At 42.1% G+C, this 26,433-nt stretch overlaps 1 protein-coding gene across 1 annotated transcript; it reads right to left on the reverse strand.

The window, feature by feature from the left end:
* Positions 1-528: 528 nt before the first annotated feature.
* On the reverse strand, positions 529-25,878 carry TOP2A (DNA topoisomerase II alpha). Its single transcript, XM_083582410.1, has 35 exons — positions 24,722-25,878; positions 22,848-23,000; positions 22,446-22,536; positions 22,092-22,155; positions 21,585-21,730; positions 20,865-20,962; positions 20,090-20,302; positions 19,729-19,902; positions 18,927-19,028; positions 18,234-18,371; positions 17,936-18,074; positions 17,371-17,528; positions 16,316-16,441; positions 15,453-15,563; positions 15,213-15,318; positions 14,005-14,114; positions 12,636-12,728; positions 11,546-11,660; positions 10,787-10,908; positions 10,294-10,442; positions 9,826-10,057; positions 9,063-9,197; positions 8,759-8,959; positions 8,445-8,640; positions 7,849-7,940; positions 7,116-7,271; positions 6,922-7,005; positions 6,362-6,559; positions 6,096-6,204; positions 5,733-5,882; positions 5,346-5,448; positions 4,645-4,709; positions 2,856-2,987; positions 1,433-1,650; positions 529-800 (listed from the first exon to the last, which is right to left on the reverse strand). Exons 1-35 carry the CDS (start codon positions 24,752-24,754, stop codon positions 657-659), a joined length of 4,656 nt encoding a protein of 1,551 aa, XP_083438536.1. The 5' UTR covers positions 24,755-25,878; the 3' UTR covers positions 529-656.
* Positions 25,879-26,433: the final 555 nt, after the last annotated feature.

Raw genomic sequence — 26,433 nt, forward strand, 5'->3', positions numbered from 1 at the left:
GAGGGCTCTCCTGACAAGGCTTTCAAAAATGTCCCGGGTCTGGAGCAAAGGATGACAAGGTTTCTACAACAAAAAGATTTTTTTGGAATGCAGGAAGTGCCAGAATGTAGCACAGCCTAATTTCTATTGAAAACACAATGCACCTTAAGTACCAAAGGGAGAATGTTCAGCTTTAATATGGATCTAGGTAAATACCATCAGAAGTGACTGCCTCGTGTTTAATAATGTGCATTAAGGCCCTGACCCAAATGGGCAAAATTAGAACACAGGGCACTTTTGCATACATGAATCTTTTGTACTGGGGAAATATAGTCGCTGGCCTGAGGTTTCTGCATCCCTGCTTGGACTGGGGATAATGGGAGTTGTAGTCCAACAATTCTAGAGTCATGGGATCCCATCTCTGGCTTAGTGTTACAAGAACATGCTACGGTGAACTTGCGCACTCCACCTCCCCACAATGTATTTTTCTTTAGCACAAAAACAAACAAACATGGTGATTCAGAAGTAGCAGAATTTCTAAGTGACAACTTCCAATGGAAAAAAAATGTTTATTAAGATGAAAATGATAGTGAACAGGGTCAAATATTTACAGGGACAGACATAATGTTAAAACATCAAAAGGCAGACACCCCATTTTTGAACAAGGTGCTTTCAGTTCACAATAGCTCGTCGTCCGATTCCTCAAGGTACTGGACAACTTTCCTGGCTCGACCCAACCTTTCACGTGCGACAGTTGGAAAAGGTGAGTCCTCACCCGAGCTTAATTCAAGGGAAAATGACTCATCAACATTCTTGGATTTCTGCAAAGGAAAAAAAAGTGGGCCTGGTTAGCTCTCATAGGTATTATGTGGGCTCAGGAATGGCCACAACTAGCCCCTCCTTATGGAACATGGATGCATTAATGCATCAGTTGTGGGGAACAAAAACTTTTAGTGCTCTACAAGCACTCTGAGGGATAGACTAATATTCCTGGTTTATGTAGGAGAAACCACTTCAGCCACAGGCCCTAGGGCACGTCATTCCACAGCACACCCGAAATAAAACACTACATATTTTATTAAGGGCGTGGTTTCCTTGCAGAGCAGAGCACTGCAGGCTTGCCCCATGTTAACTTATTTAGGGCACTCATAACCAGTCACCAACATTTACTGATGCACTTTTAGCTAGGACTTCAAGGTGAACAAGATGGTGCGAGGCCCATGTATGGTTGATAAAAATGTTTAGAATTTGTTATAGGTTATGGAGAACACCCGTATCTGCCCATATGCCAAAATCGACCTCAGTGGCGCCCTAAAACTATGGCACTTCCACCCCCCCCTTTGCTCTTTCAATTCTGGCATTTAGGTATGCCTTAAAGACATTCTCCTATACTTAACTGGCAACAAAAAAGATGGAGAGTAATTTTAGAGAACAAAAATGGGGGCAAACAAACCTTAATTGCTGTAGTTTTTTTAAGAGCTGGGCCAAAGTCAGAATCAGAGTCGTCAGAGCTAGAAACCTTCCTTTTGGCAGGTTTCTTCATCCTGGGAGGTGCACACTTCTGGGAGGCTGCTTCATCTGTGCTGGACTCCGAACTCTTTGCTGTTGCCTTCCTGGGTTTTGCGGTTGCCTTCTTCTTAGAGAAAGCATCCATAATAGAAGGCTGATTGCCTAAGAGCAAAAGAATCAGTGAAATCTCTGTTTCTTTCCCACAAAAACCTGGATCTACCACAATGTTTTCAAGCCATTGCTTCAGAAACTCATTCCGGTAACTGTTAAGGCAGTGTTAATTGCCAACAAAGGGCTAAACTACACTTGATAAAACTGAAGTATAGCCACCATTTTCAAATGTCAGTTGAGGCTGAAACAACTATGTGCTTCAACAACAGGAAAGAAACATGGCTATTTAATTGTGTGAGCAACTCCACAACGGAGCAGGCTCTACTAAAAAACCTACGGAATCTTGGCTTGTTCACATTTCGGCTTATTAAGACATGTTCAGCCCAAAATGGTCACTAACTCTGCAAGAAAAAAAATGATGTGTTAACTTCCAGGGGCAGAAGAAATGTTCAACAGAGGTTTGATGGATTTCAGAATAATATCCCTTTTCAAGGTAACAGTTACTACTTCATTTATTTCATGAGAATTAACCATAGGTAAAGGTAGGTAAAGGTACCCTTGACCATTAGGTCCAGTCGCGGACGACTCTGGAGTTGAGCACTTATCTTGCTTTACTGGCCAAGGGAGCCGGCGTTTGTCCACAGACAGCTTCTGGGTCATCTGGCCAGCATGACTAAACTGCTTCTGGCGAACCAGAGCAGTGCACAGAAACACCGTTTACCTTCCCACCAGAGCGGTACCTATTTATCTACTTGCACTTTGACGTGCTTTCGAACTGCTAGGTGGGCAGGAGAACTAACTACAGAACTAGAGTAATCGATTTGACTTTCTCTTTTCCAGACCCTTAATTTCTAAGCTTATCAGTGAAACCGTGAACCTCCATCATGCAGTTTCTGCTTCCACCTATGTAGAAGCCAGTGTGGTATAGTGGTTAAGAGCGGTAGTCTCGTAATCTGGTGAACCGGGTTTGATTCCCCGCTCCTCCACATGCAGCTGCTGGGTGACCTTGGGCCAGTCACACTTCTTTGAAGTCTCTCAGCCCCACTCACCTCACAGAGTGTTTGTTGTGGGGGAGGAAGGGAAAGGAGAATGTTAGCCGCTTTGAGACTCCTGAAGGGGAGTGAAAGGCGGGATATCAAATCCAAACTCTTCTTCTTCTTCTAGTGTAAAGCCAGAACCAAAGACCTTTTGGGGCACTTATAGCAATGCCACTGAATACTCACCTTTTAACATACAGACATCAGTAGTAATCTTACCTTCAGCTACCTTTGCTGTTTTCTTGGCTGGAGCTCTCTTTTTGGGAGCAGGCTTGGCTGGCACATCAAGGGTAGCAGGCAGAGAAGAGGCTGCTGCAACTGGTTTGCCTGCATCATAGTCCTCAACGTGAACTTGAATAAAGAAAAGTCCCCACTAAGCTAACATGCCTTAACATCATGAATTCTATACTGAAAAATTCAGTATAGAATTTTTTTTGCACAGAGAACAAACCAAGCCACTTTTAAAAGATTGCAAACATCCACAGGCAAGGATATGAATCTCTTTAGCTCTGAAACAGGGAAGGGGAAAGACAATGCAAACATTGTAACATGCTCCCAATGCCAGGCCTGCACAGCATAAGACCCATGGACTGACTGACTGCAGTCCTCTTGCTATCTCTGCACCTCCCTAAGGGAATTCCAATTACAGCCACACTGTTGGATACAAATATTGTAGTCCACGGCAATGCACCAATATAAAAATCTCATGCAAATATTATGATGGAAGCAGAGAAAAAAGTATCTGCCAGCTAGAAGTATTGCAGTTAAAAGCAGGTGCACTATAGAAAATGGCAGTTAAAATGGTAACAAAAATGGCCCCTCTGCAGAAATATGGTCCTCTTGAGTTAATAAAAATGTAAAAGTAGCCCTCAGAGTGATTTAAGATGAACATGTAGATGAACATATTCACTGCTTCTTTACAAGGGAGTAAGCCAGAGCTTTCCAAACTTTTCATGTTGGTGATACACTTTCTAGACATGCCTCATTTCGTGACACAGCAATTCAGTCTTACTAGCAAACTAGAGGTTATTAAACCCCTTTCAAGCCCCAGGACAAGCGTGTGACACACCTACACACTGCAGCCAACATACTAACGTGTCGTGATAAACAGTTTGGAAAGCTCTGGAGTAAGCAAAACTACCAAATGTTCCAAAACAAAGGTAACAAGATATACCTCAAGGCTTCAAAATCCTTTTGTTTACAGAACTTGCAAAGAAAAGAGACCATGCAGGGAAATATCAGCAGAAACATAAATATGAAAGTATTAGGCAGTTCTTTTGTATGCAGATGGGATTCCCTTCTCATTTTTTAAGCCCTTGCAATCTGTCATATTACAATAATGACCGCTGCTCTTAACCTTGGACTGCAGTGATTTTGGCAGCTTTATGCACTACAAAATCCCATTAAAACTAAAAATAAAAAGTATGCTTTTTTCAAATTCTGGTGATTCCGCACTTTTATTCCATACAATTTGAGGCTTTAAAAAAATCTTGCAGGAATTGGCCAGCAGATGCTTCTTGCATGAAGTGAGAAACAGTGAACCATGGGTAGTCAAAGTAAGGCCCGGGGGCTGGATCTAGCTCAATCGCCTTCTAAATCCAGCCCGCAGACAGTCCGGGAATCAGCATGTTTTTACATGAGTAGAATGTGTCCTTATATTTTAAATGCATCTCTGGGTTATTTGTGGGGCATAGGAATTCGTTCACCCCCCCCAAAAAAATATAATCAAGCCCCCGACAAGGTCTGAGGGACAGTGGACCGGCCCCCTGCTGAAAAAGTTTGCTGACCCCTGCAGTAAACTATCTACTTTCAGCTGGGGGTGGAGATACAAAAATGAGAAAGTCACTTAACGGCAGTCCCATATTGCTGGTAGTCATGGTAACACCGATTTAATCACATGCAGCTATGGTATGATCTTGTTACTTTTACGCACCAGAACATTAATTTTTTAATAAAAAGCGATGCCTGGCTGCGTTAACAATAGATGTTAAACTTGAGTGGTACTTACTGGAGATGGTGCTCTGTACCCCTTGTGGTTTGATGGCTTCTTTGCCGTTACGTCCCTTGGCTTTCCTAGAACACATAATACATACTATGGAGCAAATTCTCCCCATTTCCATGTGTTTGCTCCCTATGGTATAGAAATAGACTATATAGGACTGAATGGACAAATAGCATGGACTGTGTTCTTGGTTTTGAAGTGACAACAAACCCTACAAACCAGACACCTCTCGCTTTTTCATTTCTTTTGTTTGCTTCACCCCATTATGAAGAGCTTTGTGGTAACATGAGGTTAGTGCAAGTAGATTGCCACCCTTTTTGCATATTTTTAATTATAACCTAACAAGATGGGAAGCGGGTGGTGCTGTGGTCTAAACCACTGAGCCTAGGGCTTGCCAATTGGAAGGTTGGTGGTTCGAATCCCCGCGACAGGGTGAGCTCCCATTTCTCAGTCCCTGCTCCTGCCCACCTAGCAGTTCGAAAGCACGTCAAAGTGCAAGTAGAGAAATAGGTACCGCTCCGGTGGGAAGGTAAACGGCGTTTCCGGCGCTGCTCTGGTTTCGTCATGCTTAGTCATGCTGGCCACACGTCCTGGAAAAACGTCGGCTCCCTCGGCCAGTAAAGTGCAACCCCAGAGTCGTCTGCGACTGAACTGTCAGGGGTCCTTTACCTTTAACAAGAATTACATTTTGTGTGTACTTCACTCACATGGAAATAGTATTCTGTTCATCAGATGCAGCATTCTCAACCAATTCTTGGATGTCACCACCAGTGTCACTGAGGTTTGAATCTGACACAGACTTTGCTTTTGCTGAAAGAAATGGAAGAAAATTAGGCTGCAACCTTACACATGCCAGCTCAGTACATGCTGCGGAGTTTGGCGGGACTTACTACTAGATAAATGTGTGTAGGACTGTAGCCTTAGAAAATGCTGTCAAGTAGAATCAACAGTCTTAATCGCTTTTCCAAAGCTCCAAACTTTCCTTTTTTAAAAAAATAAAATTAAACCAAGGATATTTAACAAAGGCAATTTAATTATAGCAAGAGTACAGCAGCAAGCAAAAGTTCCCACATCATTTTTAACCATAAACCTACCTTTTGCTGGGCAGCTTGACATGTTTTCAGGTGACAGCACAACCTCCATATCACCACCACCACCACTGTTGTCTGATTCCGAGTCAGACCAAGAGTTTTTCTTTGTTTCTTTTACTAGCTTGAATGGCAGTGTGGATTGTTTCTTGGTACCTTAAGTTAAACAGATTGGCTAAATTTTAAGACAATGCATGCTCTGTCCAAAAGAAAAAAGTATTGAGCACTTAAAGACGATGCATCTACACCTATGCACATTATTTTTTGCTAAATACAAATATCCAAACAATCTTTAAAACCTAAATGAAGCTTAATCTACTAAAGAAAAGCTACCAAAGAAAATGAATGACACTTGTGAGCAGGTGTTACCTGGTTCTGTTTTAAATTTCTTTGCCAATCTTTGTTTAAGAGTCAATGGTTCCTTATCGCATGCTGGTGCATCTTCTTCTTGAATCCCATTAGGCTCAGTTGTTTCACTCTACAGGTAAGCAAAGGGGGAAACTGGTCACTATACATACAATGGATGACAGGACAAAAGTATCAAAGAAAGTGGGAATATATACATATGCATAATACACTTTAATAGCGTGCGCACGCACACATACCCCTTAACAGAGGCTAATATTCTCTGTTACCTTGATTTTCCTTTTTACTTTCTTCTCTGCACCTGCTTTCATCTCCTCAGTCACACGGGGGATGACCCTCCGGCCATGTGGAGAGGGCATAATCTCTTGCAGCTGCTGCTTCTGTACTTTCAGCCTTCCTCCTTTCCCTTTGGTGGCCTTGCCTGCAGCCCCAGCCATCTCATCCTGTTTTTCCTTGTTTTCTTGCTCCTAGAGGGGGTAGGTAGGTAGAAAGAAAGTGGGCTAAAGAACCAGAAGCAAGAATGGGCAGCATGGGGATTTTAAATCTTGGTGTAACCAAAGCCCAGTCCACCCCCAAAGGAAGCAAGCAATCAAGCAAGCAAAATGCTCATATCAGCATAGGCCAGAGGGCAACTGCCACTGGGGCAGCCCTTGGCCACCGTCAGCCTCAGCAGCATTCTTACTTGTGGGGTTTCAGATTCTTTGAGATGACAGAACTCTGCTGAACGCTCACATTCTTCCCACCCTTAAGAGAGATTACTGCTATGATGGATCAAAATAGGCTGCAAACTGAATAACTGGCCAGCTACTCTTCCCCCAGAGTTACTTACTTCAAGAGCTTCAACAAAGGCAGCAAGATCTTCTCTCCATAAGTCATTAGGAGCCTTTCGTTTCAGGTTTTCCAGCTCCATTTCCTAATAAGAACCAGCAAGGAGGAAAATATTTAGGAGAAACAGCTGAATGTGTGTTTGAGTCTTCAACAATGTCATCTCTCAAGCTTCTCCGTAACAGCTCTTTCACCTACTTTGTCACCCCTTTGCTTGCAGAGCTCATCCTTCTTTTCCTTCGTCAGGTACCAGAGAGGCATGTTCAGAAGGTAGTTAAAATCTGGTCCAGAGGCTGCAGCAGATGCAGTTTCCTTATCACTGTCTCCCTCTTCTTCATCAATCTCTTCATTGCCCTAGAATGGAGAAAGTTGATTTGTTTGCTGAGGCTGCTCACTATCCATGGCAATGCACCTCTTGCCCAACACTTTATTTTGGACTGAGGAAAGCAGCAGTCATTGCCTGCTCTCTGAAGGGGATATGGAACTCAATAGCACTCCCCACCCCCCGGCAAAGATAGAATTACCTGCCACTACACCAGCCATGTCTACTGCAATAGGGCTGTCTTTCTGCCTTAAAAAGGCCACTCATTCTTAAGACAGTGTGAAATTCAGGATTAAGATTTATTTGGGATATTTGTAAAACACTCAGGGCAATACACAACAGGGGAAAAACATAACACATAAATAAAAACCAAAAACATTAACAGGTTTCAAAATTCCAAATATTGCCTTTTATGATTCAATATTGTAAATTTGGGATTTTTACTGTAATCTGCCCTGTGATCTTTGGCTGAAGAGCGGCACAGAAATTTATCGCATTATTTTCGTGCTGCAGCACCTGCCATGGCAGTAGGGTTAGTGGAATCCCCTTCAAAGGACATAGAATCTGGAGAACAGCTAAATTAAAAGGAAGAGATTGAAGATACACTACCTTCTGTTGAGACTCTTTCCATTTCTTTACTGGATCAGAATCATAACCCCTCTGGATAAGGACCTGTATCAATTCTTTCTTGGGTTTATTCTCTAAAAAAAACACCACACACACATTTTCAGGTCACCACATGGAATGAATGAAACCAGTTGAACAAGCAACCAAAAATCAATGGGTATATCAATTTAGCAATCTGGGCTCTCTGTTAGGAAGGAGCAAGGTCAATTTGCATACCATGTAGAGAAAATCAAAATCAAATTGACTTAACTTCATTCTCCTGTCCCATTTTCAACTGCCTTATTCTCAAGGCATAGTTCATGTTTTATCACTTCAGGATTAATTTGGTTTTATTTCTTTTTTTGGGGGGAGGGGGGTCCACAAATAAACATTAGTATACGGTTTATTTCAAGGTGCATCTTTAGAAAATGAAGCTTGCCTCTCTATCTGAAGCAGGTTTGAATTCTGGAAGGAGAGCCTTTTCCTCCAGTGAAAATGAATTTGAGTTTGCCTGCCCCAGCCTCAGAAGTGGAACCAGCTGCCCTACCATCTTCAAGATAAGAAACTGCTCATGGTAAGCTCTGGCAATACCTACTTACCAATCACTATTTTGCCTTCTATTTTTTCGAGGATAAAGCGAGCCTGGTTGTTCAGTTTTGCAGATTCTGCACTCAACATCCCAACAAGCCAGTCTTTCCTTAAGCCGTAATAGCGCAGCCTGAGCTCATAGAATTCCCGCAGAATATCCTCTGCAGTCTCATATTTCTTCAGGCACCCAACGTGGTCAAAGAGTACCTGGAGCAAATAGCAAAAACCCAGAAGTCTGTAACCTGCAAACCTATATGTATCATGGCTCAGAAGGCTGCATGGAGCCCCTTTGATACTTGCGCTTCCCTACCCACTTATCACATACCATGTTGTTGCAGGAAAGAGAAGTCTGAAGTTTGAAGACCTTGTGTAGACCAGCAGCCTCTGCCTCCACCAGATTCTTCTCACTCATTTTTACGATGAATTTGACTGTGGTATCAGTGTGATACTCTTTGTAGTCTGTTATTAGGGGAGGAGTCTTCTCTGTGCCATTCAGCATAGGCTCCAGAACCTGTTCTTTATACACCTAAGGGTGGGGAAAGCAAGCAAGAGGTCGGTACTTCGTTTGTACCTTTCCCCCACCTCATCAGGAAAGCTCTAGGAGCATAGTAGAAAATTAAACATCTCACCTGGGTCCATGTCCGAACAGGAAGTTCAGAAATTTCAATGGTGGTCGAATCAAGAATAGACACCTCCCCGTTGACAAGGTACTGGTTTTGTCCCAGCGCATCTATTGTCCCCTTGAAATTTTTGTAACTTGGAAGCTTTAAAAAAAGAGAGGGAATTGTAACAGAGTAAGCCAAACAGCACTCAATTTTGCAGTTTGTACAGTGTGCTCTGACTCCAATTCAGCAAGACCAGCTCAACTCCTTTGCAAATTTGGCCAGACAAGAGCAGTGTTGTAGGAAAAGAAGACAAGAGCAGAATTGCTGCTGGAGGGTTGTACTTGTACAGTGGACACTGGGGCTTGGTTTGTGAAAGCGTCAAACCCGGAAGTATTTTTCCAGGTTTCGCCGCTCGCACATGTGCAGAAGTGGTCCTCCAGTTGCGAATTCCTTGGGATGCAGCCACTTCCGGAACGGATCCTGTTTGCAACTGGAGGTACCACTGTATTGGGAGAAAAGAGCAGGCAATGAAGAACAAGAGGGATGTCTTCAGAATGCAAAGGTTACTCATCATTTTATAATGTTCAAGACTGTGTCACTAAAACTTTCATCAAAAGGAGTAAACATTCACTGTCAACTTGCAAGGGCTGAAATCTCATGGCCCACAAATTGAGGTGCTGGAGTATCATGCTAGAAAGCAACAATCTGCCCTTGCCCCACACATGCCAATTAGCATTTCTCTTATGATCAGTCCTATTTCACTTAGCCATCAATACATTTGCATTACCATTGGAAGTGGTTCGTCTCCATCTAGCATGCGCCGAATGTTATTCACCACTTCTCGGACATCATAGTTGGGAATCTTGCATGACCAGCCAGTTCCAATGCCCTCAGCACCATTGATTAGCACCATGGGAATGATTGGAATGTACCATTCCGGCTCAACCCGTTGGTTGTCATCATACAGAAATTTCAGCACACTGTCATCCGCTGGTGGGAAAGCCAAACGTGCCAACGAGCTAGAAAATAAAGTGGCTTGTGCTTAAAACAGTTCTGAGATAGGAATCCTGGAAACAGGAAAAGTGCCAGGTTGGGAAGGATAGAGGACCATCTTGCTAAACCTCCTGCTGTAGGGCATGCTACATCAAGATTATCATAGTGATTAGATTTAGGAACATGTTAAAACCACCATTATATCTTTCAAAATAACCCAGCCAAAGCCAAGAAAGCAGACGTTGGACAGTGAGTTGCTAACCTGAGCATTGTGAAGATGTATCGAGGGCTGGCAGAGTCTTTCCCACCATGCAGCCTGGTGCCAAACTGGCCAATGGGCTGAAGCAGATTGAGGTTGTTGCTGCCCACGAAATTCTGAGCCAAATTGATGATGGTCATCATCAGTGAGTTCTGAAACCAAAACATAACAAACTGAAGCTGAAAGCATCTCCTTTTAAAAGAGGGACAAGGCCACCATCCTGGGACTGAAGAAATAGTGCTGCAAAGGCAAGATTACACTGGCCACAAGCATTGGCCGGAAGAACAGAAACTGACAGACGCTTTAAGCATTTGTGCGTGCTGCTCAGAACATTTGGGACAGAGCAGGGTTGACATTTAATAACATCAATATCATTATAACTATAAAGCAACAACAAATACAAGTTTGATTATGTAAACACTGTTTGAGCAGTAGTACTGCCTCCTTGGCAGCTCATGGCCATTACTTGCCCAATCACCACCCGCATTTTAACTACCTCTCCATGGTGGTAAGAGGACATCTCAGCTATTGATCCAGCCAACTGGGCAACCTTCACTTCCCGCTTGTCATTTCGTTTGAAGCATGTGAACAGAACTTTCCTCTGACCTGGTTTCAGTCCTGAAAAGAACAAGCAGGTTGCTTCAAGTCAAGCAATAGGCTTCTTTCCTTCGATAACCAGCACCTCTCAGTTAAGGCAAGGATGCCAGTTCAGCACTCAACAGATTCCCTGGAAACTTTGATAGTTTGGTGCCTATAGACAAATGCTGCTCCCACATTTTAGTGGTTATTGATATATATTTTTTAAATTTTTTTTATTCCTATGATGTATTTTGTTTTTTTACTGTATAGGCTGCTTGGATAAATTAGTAGAAAAGTAGGATAAAAAACCCCAAACTCCCTCCAATGCTGCATCACTTTGAATACTTAGGTGCAAACAGAAGTGCAGTAAGCTATTTTTGTTCTCTTACCACTGGTTTTCTATACACCCACCCACCCACCTTATATCACAGCAAATAATTAAAGTAGTTTACATTTTCAAATACTGTACTCTGAATTCTGCTTCAAGCAGAAGTGTTCAAAATAAAATTATTATACTTTTACACCTGCTGTTATTATAATGTCCCCACCTGCTCAACCTGCCCTTGTTGCCTGGGTCTGCTAATAAAATAATGACAGCTATGTTTATAAGGGGAACTATGTTTGAAATAATAGGAAACTTGATCTAGATTATGAAGAAGTATAACAGATAACTTACCATCAACCAGTGATGGGATGGATCGCTCATTGTCAGAATTTGAGAAGAGGACAAGTTCTTTGTTGATAAAATCATTGTAGGTCAGGTAATTTGTACTTTTGCCATATAAGTAAACCTACGAGTAACAAAGCAAGATTAAGTTATCAAACCTTCAAAACTGCTGCCTCTACTATAGCAGCCTTCAAGTGTCTTCCCCATCATAGCACAAAGGAAACAATATACTCAGATGCAAACATATATAGGTACTGAGAACTGCTAGCAAAGGGCAGATCCAGAAATGCAGTCATCATTTGAGCTCATCACTGCTGACTCCCAAGTGAAAATTTTACTGCCTGCATTGAGGTCTTATGTTTAATATGACACCCGCTGTGAAAAGCTTGGTCTGTGTTTAGCCCTGGCAACTGGGTATTTGTTGTTGTACAGTGATGAACATGCATGCAACAAACTCTGAGCTCAAGAGGGCACAGGAAGAAATTGCAGGAAACTTCAATTGTTATATGCTAGTGACACTTTAGCCCTTCCTCCTTTACTTCCATTCTAATCCATTACCACACCATAAAACAAGCTTCTTCCTCCTTACCCTTTCACAGAGGGGCAAAACAACACATGGTGTTAAATGTGACAGTTTTTAAAGCAAAAACACAGATGGATCTGATCAGGGCTATGGTGACATAATTTAACCCTCTGTCCCTTTAACCAGCTGCAATCTTAAGGAAAATCACCCCCCAACTGTTATTTGCGTTTAGAAGCAAACTTTCATTAGCTCCAAAGCAGTGAAAAGAAAGGTGACTGCTCTATTGTCCTGCATTTTACCCACAGTGCATTAACCCCCTGGGCCAACTACTGAAATAATGCTTGACTGTCAAAAACCTTAGTCTTTTAAGAAGGTGCCTTATGTCTGGTCTGTTCCTTCTAACTAGCAGCAGCTCTCCAGGGATCCAGGCAGAAATCTCTCTCAAGCTTCCTGCAACCTGCCAATGCTAGGGATTCATCCTGGACCTTCTGCGTGTGAAGCATGTGTTTTGCCATTGAACTAGTCCTTCCCCAAACCATGTAGTGAGAATCCCATGCTGCTCTAATGGCAACTCACGTCTGGAAGGCCATGAAGCTTCCTCTGCCTTCGATCTTGCATGAAGTTTGTCAGCCACTCCTTTCGGTCATCAACCTTTTTTTTGCTAAAGGCCTAGGACAGTAACAAAATGATTAACTCAGACTAGTCTGGGATGGAGAGTGAGAAAAATATTGTCACTTACTAAAGCCGTTTAAATTCTTCTCAGTTTCCACTAAATTACCCACAGGCTTCGGTTGCCAGTCTAGAACTCTCTCTCAGAGCTGGACAGTACCAAAGTCCACTAAGAGAAGTTAGTAAAGTCAAACAATGACTGGATCCAGCTTAAATCAAGAGACATACAAGATCAGGAATATGGACAAATACAGTCAGACACCCCGGAAGGCCGTTGAGTTAGAGGGCTTATCTACATTGCAGCCAACCATAATGCAAATATGTACAGCTTTGGTAATTGATGGGGTTTCCCCTCACTTCACTGTCAATTTAACTGCCATAAAATCTTGAAGTCGCTCCCCTGCCCCCCAAATGCTGGGCTATTACATGACAGAAAGACATTCTCCAAACTTTGATAAGTCAAACACCACCAAGCTTTGCTGGTGTTTAATGATGGGAAATGGCCAGATTCAGCTACCAGAAGTTTCTGAACGTTTGTTTCCAGGCTATCTAAAGTGTAGTGCTCTTGTTTATTCTAATTGACTCTGGAAGCTTCTCTGCATGATGCAAGCTGGAAGCTTCTTGTTGACATGCAAGTTTCTATTCTGCCTAGAAACAAGCAGAAGGCTCCTGATGTTTGGGATATTCCTTCAGAGAAGCTGAACAGCTGGTTTAAACTCGTTCTGTTTGTTATTCACTCAAGGTCATGCTGACTAGAGTAATAGGCCAGAAGGAGCCTGGGTTTCACCCTTTCTCTTTCCTTCTCGTGTGGTGTTCTTTACATAGCATACTTACATGTCAAGCTTTTAGTCTTATTATAAGTTATTGTAAGTTTAAGTTAAACCTGCTGCAACTTATCTTATGGATAGTGCTAATCCAGATGTATATGATTTGTGACCATTATGCACATTTGCCTTCAGTAGCAGGAAAGCTCTGATGGATGAAATATTAATTGCCTCTGGTCTTTTTTCTTCTTCTTTTTGAAATCCTGGAATGTGTCTAAGTCTTTTTTACTCTAACTATATGTTAGAATCTGCTCTGGATCAATATTGAGCAGAATTCTTGACAAATTTGTCCAGGGACATATATGGATATATCAGATAGTTCCAACTTTAAAAAAGAGAAAGGCTTATTTCTGGTAGGATCACTCAACATTTTAAAAGCAGATAATGATTATTGCCTAACTATTTTGCAGGTGTAATCCCCAAGCAATAGAGGATAGGAGCAATTTTGTTACCAGAGTAATCGCAGCATCATCTTCAGGGCCACAATACTTGAAAGGTATTCGGTGCCTTGTCATCTCTGCAAAGTACTCTTTCGCTTCTTTTGCTGTGCTGGTACCCAGACCTAGAGAGATTAAGGACAGATAACACCACTAAGATCCTCAAATAAAACCTAGGCAACTTAAGACATTCTCCACTGCGTGTACAAGTCTCTCTCTATATATCTTGAAGAAATGCACATTTACATAAATCTGGGGTGGCTAACCTTTTGCACATATTGTTGGATTCCAAACTCACACCATCCTGATCATTGCAATGCTGGTTTGGGTTGATGGAAAACCAACATCATTTGGAGGATGACAGGTTAGTCACCCCTGAGATAAAAAACCAAACCAAAGGCTGCAGAGTTAGTATCCCATAGCTATTAGGTGCCATGCTATGCTGTTTATTTTCTTTGTATCATCTACAACTGCAGTCCAGGTCCAATATTAAAAAGTGCATCAACCCAATATGGAACACTACAAAGAGGAAGAAGACAGCTGTTTTGAAAGAATTGCAGCAGGGAAGGTGGTTTAAGTACAACAGCGGGATTCCTTTTTCAGGTTATGTCTAATGTAAGCTTATGATAGCTCTCTCTAGCAGACACAAAAATGTTAGGTAAGTACCTTATTTGTTGAAACTTTGGCAATCAAAATGCCAGTCCATACAATATATAAAAATATATTAGGTTTCTGGTAGACTCCTGCCTCCAGGATAAGGGAGTTCCAAACAGAACACCAACTGTTTATGTTACTACAGGTGGAGACTATTTTGGATGAATCCAATTGTTGCATGACCAGCAATGTGCGGATCCTTTTGGACAAAATGGAAGTCGAAATGGGGCAGGCTTATGTGTGCTTGGCTGACATGTGGGGGAACCCCCTCGCAAAATGGTCACTGCCTGTATAGCAAAGGTATTGTCAAGTGTACTTTCAGCTGACCTTGGGGTTGCTTAGGGTAAGTTAAGTGCTCCAAGATATCCCTTTCACATTCTCCGTCTTTTCTACATAGAAACTGGAAATGTGGTTATAGATAAAGCCCTTCAACTGCTTTTTCTGCCAGAGTTTACATGGAATATTTCATGTTTCCTCGGAGGCTGTTTACTAGTCTTAACTATCTAGCAGACACCCAACACTTCTCATATGATTCAAGTTAGCTGTGTTAAAAATAGTTTTAACCAAACCTTTGTAGTACTTGATCTTCCAGTTTTTGTAGTTAGGAGTGCTGGCTTTCCATTCTTCATATTCAGGAATGCTATAGAAAGAAATCTCCTCTTTGTTTTTGGAAACCTAGTTTGAAGTAAAAAGTAACAATGGGAAAACATTTTACGACCTAAAGTTCTAAATAGTGGAATTTAGGGGAAATATTCTCAACTGGCTCAAGTGGTCACTCAGGAAGGGCGGTGGAGGGAGAGCAAGCTTACCTTTACAATGGGAGTAATGAACTCTTCTAGGAAACGGTGTCTCAGAAGAGATGGCCAGTTATGGTGTATGAAGTTAATAAGCAAGCCTTTGATGTGAGAACCATCTTGATCCTAAAGCGTTTCAGAAGACAAATTTTAGCCACTGGCAATGTGAAAGTAGAACTCAAGAGCATGCAGCACCCATCTTTTCAGTGACCAATGCTAGCCAACAACTCATTACGATTACCAGTATGATCAAACACTTGGCCTTGGACTAGGTTCTAACTCACTATGGTTTAGTCAAGGGACCTTCTTACATATTCAGTTGGATCTGTACATGGAAAGGATTAAATAAAGGATAGCAGGTCCAACGTAGCAAAAGGTGGGCTACATGATGGAACAACTCCATTGATAGGTGTTTAAAACATTCCCTTAAAGGGCCCACCTCCAGTCTTTCTTCAGGTTTCTTTTAAAGGTGCTCCATCAGACATTTGGGGTGTAACTAGAAGTGTGCATTTATTGTTGCTTCATTTTTTAATTTTCATAATAAAATTAACAATTAAAATTTGTTTTATTCAGAAATTTTGAGTTATAAAGCAATACAGAAGTGTGGTAACTAAAGATAAGTACTGTTCCATGCTGATAGTTTTCACCTGTGGTTCTTAGAAGCTGAGTGCAGGGTAGGGACCAAAGGTGGACAAAACTACCCCAGGAGGAGCACGACATGTCCCCCACCAGTGGTACTACCCCTCCACTAACACTTCATATACCCCCAACCCTTACAGTTTAACTATTTTATCAGCCATGCATGCAAACAAAATATTTGTTTCACGGTACTGTTACTGTCGGCAGGAGATATGCTTGCCCATGAGAAAAAGACTGACCTGATCTGTCATAATCATTATTCTCCCATAACGCAGAGTCTTTAGCGATTCTTCATCATCATAGCTCTTCTTATATTGCAGGCCAACTATCTTGATAATGTTGTTGATTTCAGCATTCTCCATTATCTGAAAAGGATCAGTTTTTCTCTTTAGGATTCAGTGTAAAAAAAAATAAAATAAATGGCACTCATCTCGCTTTACAGGCCAAAGGAGCCGTCGTTTGTCTGCAGACAGTTTTTCCAGGTCATGTGGCCAGCATAACTAAGCCACTTGTGGCGTAACGAGCAGCGCACGGAAACACTGTTTACCAGAGCAGCGCAAGGAAACACTGTTTACCTTCCTGCCAGAGCGGTACCTATTTATCTACTAGCACTTTTTGGCGTGCTTTCGAACTGCTATGTTGGCAGGAGCCAGGACCGAGCAACGGGAGCTCACCCCGTTGCGGGGATTCGAACCGCCAACCTTCCAATCGGCAAGCCCAAGAGGCTCAGTGGTTTAGACCACAGCGCCACCCATGTCCCTAAGATTCAGTGTACGAACTATCAACTTATGGATCCTGCCCATTTAGACAGATATTGGTACCTTGCTTTTAAACTCGGCTCAACCCCTTTTTGTCTAGAAGACTGATCTACAACGGGCAAGTTGGGATCCACTAGTGGGTTGCAATAGGAGCACCACCACCAGGCAAATATATGGTAAAATATTTATTTAAAAAATGGGCCCCCAAATGTATGTTTAGTTTAAAAGTGGGCCCTGAGTCTGAAATGGTTGGAGAAACCTGGTCTAGACTGCCATAGGTTACTAGGCTCAAAGTGCTTAACTCATTTTAAAAGCACTTTAACCAAGCAGATTTTGCACCTCACAATCCAGTGAGTATCCACTGAGCAGAGCACAAGTTGTCCTTGTCAACAGCTTCCATTGTGACAAGGTTTGGAAATGCAATCTCTTTCCTGTTACAATTTAGAAAACATTTGACAGCTTTTACATACAATACCTAAAGCAAATCAAGGCCAAGTAGGATTCATGATGGAGTTTGGAAAGTATTGCCAACTAACCTGTTTGTGGGAGGCTTCCCGAACATTCAGCAGCTTTCCACGCAGAGGAAACACTCCAAATTTGTCCCTGCCCACAACTCCAAGACCAGAAACAGCTAGAGTTTTAGCTGAATCACCTTCTGTCAGAATAAGGGTACAGCTGGTAGAATTCTTGCTCCCTGGAATGAGAATTGAGCACCTTAATCCAGACAACTCCATTTACCTACATGCTCATGCTGTTTAATCAGGACTGGCTGTCAAGTTTCTGATTGCAAGAGTAGATCTGTCTCATGTTTCAGTCAGGCACAATTAGCAAAAGCATAGAATATTGGGCAAGACAACAGACAGTAGCTTTACCCATGATGAAAGAAAGCTCTATATGCACAGAAGAAAGGATATGGCTCTTTTCCAAACTGCAGCTTATGTGGAAGCAAAGCTGTCAGTCCTTTCTCTCTCTAAGTCCTTAATCATCAATCAGGCCAGTTGCCACCACTGGTCAGGAATCTGGGTTCCTGTACAGAAGGGTATTTAACTTCTTAAAAGTATCAAAAGGCTTTTATGCTTGTAACCATACTGCGATACATACCAGCATCATTGGCATCATCTAGTTTAGGTATCCCTTTAATTCTGCTGTATTTTACAGAAGAACATTTCTTGTTCAGCTGAGCCTGGGCTTTAAATCTGACCCAGTTCAAAATGTTATCCACTATGCCACAACTGCTTACCTAGAAAGAAAGAAAAAGCTGTCTGTAGAAGCAAATATGATGCAGAACATAAGGCTGAAGTCTTTTTTGCTTCTCAGTTTGTTTTGCACCCAATTCCAGCTCAAGACATCTCCAAAACAATTAAACAGATGACAACACAATGCACCCTACAGCACTTACCCCCTTGATAAACTTTTCACTCAACTTGCATGTTGAGCCAAAGCTCTTTGCTTGAAGGGTCATGTTCTCCTTTGTTTGGGAGTCAAAAGTTGGATTTTCAATCAAGCAGTTTACAAAGACCCACATGTGATTCTTCACCTAGAATTAAAGGAGGTGTTATAAACTACTAATGTTTAGTTTACTGGACAACCTCATCTCTCAAACTTCCCCAGCTGCAAATGTGATATGTACCCATGTTGTTAATTAAGTTGACTAACTTGGCATTTAGTAGAATCTATTCCCAGGTTATGGAAATTGTTTTCCAAAAGAAAGATAATCAAGTTTATTTAAAAAGTGATGATGGGGAGGGGTGTGTGAAGCAAGATGCCTTCAAACAAGATGGGAGAACATGACAGAAATAACTAGCATGTAGGAAGCAGCATTTTTACCAAGTTGAGCTTCTCAGGCACAGGTAACAAAAGTTGTATCAGGTAAGTTTTATAACAATTTTCCACTTTCTATATAACAATTAAAGGTACAAGAGGACCATCTACCTTAGCATCTAGTCATGCTTTTATTTAAGGAATTTTTCTGTTAAAACTATTGTCTAATCTGCAACTAGAATTGTAGGGTGCTGTAAGACAGCAAAGAGGCAAGCTTTCAAAATGAGGTCTAAGAAGCCTACACTTAAACAGGGAAATCTGAGATTTATACCTGGAAAGGCTTCACTGATACTCCAAGTTTGTTCCTTTTCTTTACCATGTCAATGAGTTTGGTGGTAAGCTGGTCAGCAACATAGTCTACATGTCTACCACCCTATAACAAAAAGAAAATCCAAGAATTAATAAAAGTTTCAAGGAGAGCCTACCACAACATATCATGCATTTGGGGAGTCTTAAAGTGTGTGCCTTGGCAAGCAGAATTTGTATTCAGCACCTTTGAAATTAGAGCTCCTGGATGGAGCCAATTCCTGCTGATCAGCCTGACTTGAGTTCAAGCTGGACTGCAGAAGAAGGAAATGATTGGAACATACTCCAAATCCTTTCCTTTGAAGGTCACTCATCTGACTTCATGGATATGCAACAGTCACGTGACTGACAAGCGGACAGCCTCATTAACTTGTCAAAATGGCCTATGGGGGAAGCTCAGGATCTGGTCCACAGGTTCTCCACCCTTGCTATATCTAGTAATTAATTAGATAGAAATAGATTGGCTGAGGAATAAAAGCTCCAAACTAGCTTCAAGAATGGATCTGGCCTGTAAGCTAATGGCCCCAATAATATTATGTATTTACTGTATTATGTAATACAGTAAAAACATTTACAATGCTTCTATAATAAATCAAGGAGACTTGTTAGGTTTAAGGTCTCATTTCCAAATCCAATAGCTACCATATTAGATTCTCTCCTCTCTTAAACGGATGATTTGTTTTCCTATAATTTAGCAATACCGTAACTGTTTCGCCATAAACAGGACAGATTAAACATATTCAGACTACAGAGCTGTAGCTGGTTACCTTTGTTGTAGCAATGCTATTGACGAAGCTGACTTGCTGGAAGCCCTTTTCACTCATTGTTACACAGACTTCCCACCGATCATTCACTTCTTCATAGACTACTTTCAGTAGATTGCCAGTTTCATCCACCTTGTCCTTTATATACAGATCTACATAACTGCGGAATCCGTTGATCTGTAAATGAGATAGGTATGTTGCAATATTTGCAGAAAGCTTTTACCTCATTTGTTAACATGTTAGGTGAAGATGGGTATAGCTATCCAATTAACTCTAAAACATTTTAAGACTGTTTTCCCCAAATCCCAATCCAACACCTCATTGCCAAAAAGGGGAAGAAAAACAGTGAAAGTCATTCACTCACGAGTAGATTCTTTCCATTCAAGAAAACTTTGACACCTTTACTTGATCCTGCAATATCATAAGCTCTCCGAGACATTAGAGCCACAATATCTTTGTCCAGTGTGGTCATTTTAAATTTTGACAGATCGGGCTGGAAGGTGATGCATGTGAAGTCCTCACCATCAAAGTGCTTCAATTTCATCTCTCCAGCCTTAGACATATTATTAGACCAAGTCTGAGGAAGAAAACAGTTTACAATTTTATGTACAGAAACAACTAGATGAATTTCTTTAGCTACAGCTGATAGTTCCTAATCAAAGAACAGCATATAATTTTTATGTGGGCTCTACTTTTAGCTTAGTCACTTTTGCAATTTTCAGTTAGGTACTGAAGATGTACAAGCACAACAGTTAAAAATGCAGACCAGCTGATGCCTGAACCTTTACAATACAGCGGTACCTCGGGTTAAGTACTTAATTCGTTCCAGAGGTCCATTCTTAACCTGAAACTGTTCTTAACCTGAAGCACCACTTTAGCTAATGGGGCCTCCTGCTGCTGCACCGCCGGAGCCCAATTTCTGTTCTCATCCTGAAGCAAAGTTCTTAATCCGAGGTACTATTTCTGGGTTAGAGTCTGTAAGCTGAAGCGTATGTAGCCCAAGGTACCACTGTATGTGGAGTAAATTTAGAAGTTGGTTTAATGTGCACATGCGCATATGTCCATGTATGTACCCAAATAACATTTGGGCTCAGGATCTTAAAAGCACACAATACCTATCCTTACAAGGTTCCATGTACCTGCTTAAAATGCTTCTTATATTCTCTGCATGCAGTTTCCACAGTAAATTTGCTACTGAAGATGTTGCAGAGTTTTGCTCCATAACCATTTCGGCCACCTAAAACAATGTATAAAACAAATCAAGTTACTTGCACACCATGAAGCTTTGCAGAGTTTAGGAGGTATACAGCCCAATCCTAGGCATGTTTACTCAGAAATAAGTCCCAATGAGGGCACTAGAAGCTTACTCCCCAGCAGGTATACACAAGGCTGCTATCTTAAAGATTTGCTTGTTGTTTCAAGTGGGATTAAAACTCAGCATTCAAACCTTAAACGGAGTGTTCCCATCTTCCAACAAGAAAGCCCACATATGTGGCCCATTTCTATATCCTTCCCTGTAATATCAGTATTGTTCTATGCCGCTAAGGGTTGGTACCATGAGGCACTTTGAAACTTCAGTTCCCTCATCTATACCTCAACTCTTGCCTTTAGCTCAGCAGTAGGAAGTTAGCATAACTTGTCCAGTATACTAATTTCAGGAAACCGGGGAACTATAAAACATGGGTTACATATTTTTAAATAATGCATATTAAATCAACTCTTCTTTACCCTTCAACCACTCTTCTGCATATAATGAAAGAGACAAAGCTGTAGTGAAGAGACAGGTTTTTCAAAAGGGCTAGTCCCTTAAGACACAATTTCCCAGCTGGTTAATATTTTCTATTAAGGTTTTCCTCTACCTGTGACTTTCTTCTCATCATCATCGTAATTGCTGGAGGTTAAAAGCTGTCCAAAAATAAGAGCCGGCACATAGACTTTCTCTACTTTGTGCTCTACAACAGGAATCCCTTTTCCGTTGTTCCACACAGAGATTGTGTTATTCTCTCTAGAAAAAGAAACCAAACTCTTTATGAATCAGGAACACAAAAAACCTCCCTGTTAATGGAATTAGCTCCCTATTCTACACAAGTGTTAGTAAGCAATGACCGCCTGCCCACTCCTCCAGAAATTTCTCATCTCTAAAGACCCCGAACAAGAGTCTTATTCACCTTATGATTTTCAGCTGCAAACCCACTATTGGGTTTGTTTACAAATACAGAATTCAAAACTAAGCCCACCATAAAAAAACTGACATGAAAGTCATATTTATATACAAATTCTGCAAAAATGAGCAACAGACAACAGACGGCAATCTAAGCCTGCAATTCTTAAAATAGTTTACTAGAAAGGATTTGAATAGGACTTACGGGTCAATCATAACTTTGATACATGACATTTTCTTATCTCTCTGCTTATTATCAGCAGCATTGACTGGAAAAAAAAATGAAAACACGAACAAAGCTTGTTAGTAAAAAATGAAGTACTTAATGATATTTCTTAGCTTGGCATTAAGAACCAGTCCCAGTAATCACAAGTTAACTGCATTTGTGGTTGTGCCATTCACTACAGTACTGCAATTCCCATTTTATGGCTATGGTAGCAACTTGCTAAAGCACTGAGCTTGTGGGTAAGCCAGAAAATTCCCCAAGCCAACTTAACATCAATTGCAATTCCTCTGTAATTCAATCCACTGGGACTAAAAGATGTTGCTCTCACCATACCTAGGATTTCGTCAAATATTTTATAAAGGCCAGGTACGAAGGTAACATCCCTGCAGTTCAGTCCAACATCTTCATCAAACACCCACATTTGCTGAAAAGATAATTAAGAATAAGAAGATATTCAGTAAAAAGCAGACACTTTTACTCTGCTCATTCAGTGAGCACAAGGTCAGCATTGTCCAGTGATTCCCATAAGCCATGTGGCCTGATTGGAAGTGTCCTAAGATGCCATGACCTTGGAATAGTTGTGGAAAAATCACCCTCTCAACTCCCCAAATTAGAACAGTCTAAGCTCTGCTTTGTGATACTAGAACTTTATTTGCAATTAGCAATACAAAGGAATCAGAAAAGCTCCCTCTTATTCAATCCCTACTTAAACTCCCCAAACAAAAAGCTTTTTACCTGAGTCACTTGTTCCACAGAGCCAATGTAGGTATCAGGCCGAAGCAATATATGCTCCAGCTGGCTTTTCTTCTGGTATATTCTTTCAACAGATAGCCTCTTTTTTGAATCTCCATCCGTGATCTTACCCACTTTAGGGTTTGCATCTACTGGCTGAATGGAAGCAAAATGAAAACATCGTAAGTCACTGCATAAATGAGCTAACTTTGTGGGTTTCTGTAATAACAACAATGCTAGGATGGAAATAAAAACACACAAGACATGAATTTACCACCAAGCTAGTTTTGAAAGAAGGAATACAGACAGATATTGTAGGCATCTGTCTCAAGAGACAATGGACTGCACATTTGGGGGGGGGGGTGAAGTCAAGCTGCTGAGTTAGAAGCACTGAAGTGACCTCCGCAGGGAGCAAATCTGGTCAGTGTTTATGGAGGTCCTGGGCTGCCCAGATTACCATCACCATTTTATTTGTATGCCGCCTTTCCACAGTTAAAACAATGCTCGAGGCGGATTACAATATGAAAAGATTTACATAATTTCAAATAAAGCAAAGTAGTCATAAAAATAAATAAAACACATTAAAAACTACATAACCAAACTGAACAATTTCCACATAAAAATATGACTAGACCCCTCTTGGTCTTGCTGATGTGGTCCAAAGGAAAACAGAGCAATACCTTTGACACCTGCTTGGCTGCAGGAGTTGCTGGAAGGAGGCAGACAAGGCCCCATCCAGATTCCTTGGGGACTTGTGCAGGGTTTACTCCTTAGCCTTTTTGTCTCCCAAAAATATCCCGCAAGGCACCAGAGGTTTAGGATCAGTTTTCCTTCTCCTAGAGGGACTTCATTCCCACGCTGAGAAGCCCCATCTACCCCTCACTTCCTTCTACAGCACATGCAGAAACCACCTTCCTCCTGAGCCTGTCTACATGCAGGGGAAGTCCCCCTCACCTAGTTTAGCCAGCCCACCAAAGGTACAAGCCCTCTGCTAACATCCCATACACCTGAAACTGAGATGAGAAAGGGGGTAAAAGATTGTGCTCGCCTTTTAAAGACAAAAGCCTGAGATTCAAGTCATCTATCTCTTAACATCAGACTGTTCAGACAAAGTAGTTGTCGCCATGTCATGCCTGTGACATTTGGCTTGGCCACTCTTAAAAAGATGAAGCTAGAATAGATGGATCTCTGATGTAATCCAGCAGAGCCATTAATAGTTTTACGTTTTGGGATACTAATCCCCACATTCAAACGACTTTATATTTTCTCTGTCTAGGAAGAAAACCTATTACGTCCAGCATCAGCAATATACTGAAGCTACAAAAGCACCCACAATCAAACGTTGTTGTGAATTTGGGTAGGAATTTGCCCCCCTAGATCCACAAAAAAATATTGAAAAGCTCCATGAACCTCAATGAATTGAGGTTCTGCACCCCCTTCCCATGAGAAGCCTGTCCCCATCGTAATGTCTCTGTAGGATAGACCTCCAAACCAGTACGTATTTTTTGAGGGGTTTTTTTTTTTGAGAGATAAGAAGGAACCGCGGGTCATGATGGGATTGTTGTAACACATATTAAGCTAAAATAAACAATTTTTTTAAAAAAACAGGAAACAAGGGAATTGGAGGCATCTATGCGGACGCTGGGTTTTTTTTTTAAGACAGATAAGTAGTAAGATGGCTGGGATTAAGAATGAATTAGAAGGGCCCAACGCTCGAGGTTAAAGGCCGCCACTAATTAAGGCCCGTTTAATTTCAATGGCGCTGTCGTGAAAGAAAACCCCTCAGTCGATACTGAGTTACGTGGGGCTGGGAAGACGGTAAGAGGGCGGGTGTGTGAAACAAAGGTGGTGGTGGGGTTTGGGGGGGGGAGACTCACCTTGAGCGGGGAAAAGGAGTCTTCTAAGTCCATGGTGGACCCGGTCGGAGCGAGGGGTGTCGAGGAAACAACAGACCTAGCGGGGATTGTGGGGGTGGGAAGCGGCCGTTGAGAGGGGAGCAGCGGCCGAGTCCCTCAGACTGGCAGTCACCGAGCGCTGTGAACAGAGGCAACCACCTTCCCTCAGCCAAGCGGCTGCGAATGAGGCCGGACAAAGGCGACAGGAAACGCTTCACAGAGAGAGAGAGAGAGCGCGCGCTTTCGAAAAGCGTCGCCTCAGCCCGCTCAAACGGCCGCGACCAATCCCCGCCGGCCTGCTTTACCTGCCGGGCCAATCGCCGTTCGGCACAGGGAAATACGGATTAAGGAGGCGGGGAAGGAGAGTTCGCGCAGCCAATCGGAACGAAAGTCTGAGCGTTCGAACAAACGACCAAAAAAAGAAGCCGAAAAACAGCACTCCGCTCTTCAAAAGCACAAACTGTTATCTCCCAGATTTAAAAGCGAGGGCGGGCGCACCGCTCAGTTCCACCAACAGACGTGAGGAATGGCGTTGATGGGCGTGGTGCTGGGCCAATGAACCCGACGCCAGCGCGATGGATTGAATTGCACATTGTGTTTTGTAGGCGCTTGTTAAAAGTTATCGTTCTTCTTCGTTAATCGTTTGTTAGATGTTTGCTGGCACTCAACATGTAACAGTGCAATGATTTTTCCCGTTTTCTCCCTCATGCATTTAAGTCAGTGTGGCGTAGAACTTCTAATAGAACCTGACCTGGGCCACAGTTACCTGAGGCGAGCCACAAAATGGCGCCCCCCCACCGCAAGGGAAGAAGGGGGGAAGGCGGAAAATGGAGGGAGGAGACGAGCAGTGCCTCCTATTGACCAAAAGGGAACTGTAGAGGCGCATGGAAGGGGAGCAAATCTGGCCTTCAATGAGTATGCCACAGCAGCAGTGGGTGATGCATTTCTTGGAGCCTGGCTCTGGTGCCCCTGTGGATCCTGCTGTCTGAGGCGGTCACCTCACCTTGCCTCATGGGTGGGTCGGCCCTGGCCCCTGTTATTGCCTTTCAGCCTAACTTGCTGAATACCATACATATAATCTTAAGGCAAATCATTCCCACCATCATCGTGACTTATGTCATGATGGACGTTTTCATGCCGTTCTGAAGTCATTTACTGTTTTCCCCAGCTCTTTATTCACAGTAAAGTTTAAAGCAGCCTCATTGTTAAACTTGGTAGGAAACTAAAGGTGCACCCCAAAATTTGCTTTGTATGATTTGTCTTGGTGACTGGGAAGCTGCCCTGTTGACTTCAACGGAGGAATCCTCTCCATTCAAAACCCCTGTAGTTTTCGTTTTGGAAACGCTCATTAATGTGTGGTGACCACAAAATGAGTAACTCCGGGTATGCTAAGCTTTGGGTCATCACAAATGATACACACATGCATATCTCCAGGAAAGCATCCTCTAAGTTGCCTTCAACCTGTTCAAATTCAGAACCCCCCTTCAAGCCAAACATGCATTTGGGGACCCATTTCTTATGGCTTGTTTTGGCCATATATTTGCATGATGGTAACACTGCTGTTATGACCCACCTTAGATCAGGCCATAACCTAATAGTGGGTCCTCCTGACCCACCAGTTCAAGACCACTGCTCTAGGAGATTTGTGTCTTGCCCAATGTTTCCTTCCTTTTGGTGTAAGACACTGGACTTGT

The sequence above is a fragment of the Podarcis filfolensis genome, assembly GCF_964270895.1.
Source record: "Podarcis filfolensis genome assembly, chromosome: 13".
In the NCBI taxonomy this organism is placed as follows: Eukaryota; Metazoa; Chordata; class Lepidosauria; order Squamata; family Lacertidae; genus Podarcis; species Podarcis filfolensis.

Coding starts and splice junctions, on each gene's coding strand:
- TOP2A (XM_083582410.1), bottom strand. CDS start 24,754: ATGGACTTAGAAGACTCCTTTTCCCCGCTCAAG. Junction 10,058..10,293: donor TACATCTTCACAATGCTCAG/GTTAGCAACTCA, acceptor TTTATTTTCTAG/CTCGTTGGCACGTTTGGCTT. Junction 5,883..6,095: donor GAAATTTAAAACAGAACCAG/GTAACACCTGCT, acceptor GTTTAACTTAAG/GTACCAAGAAACAATCCACA.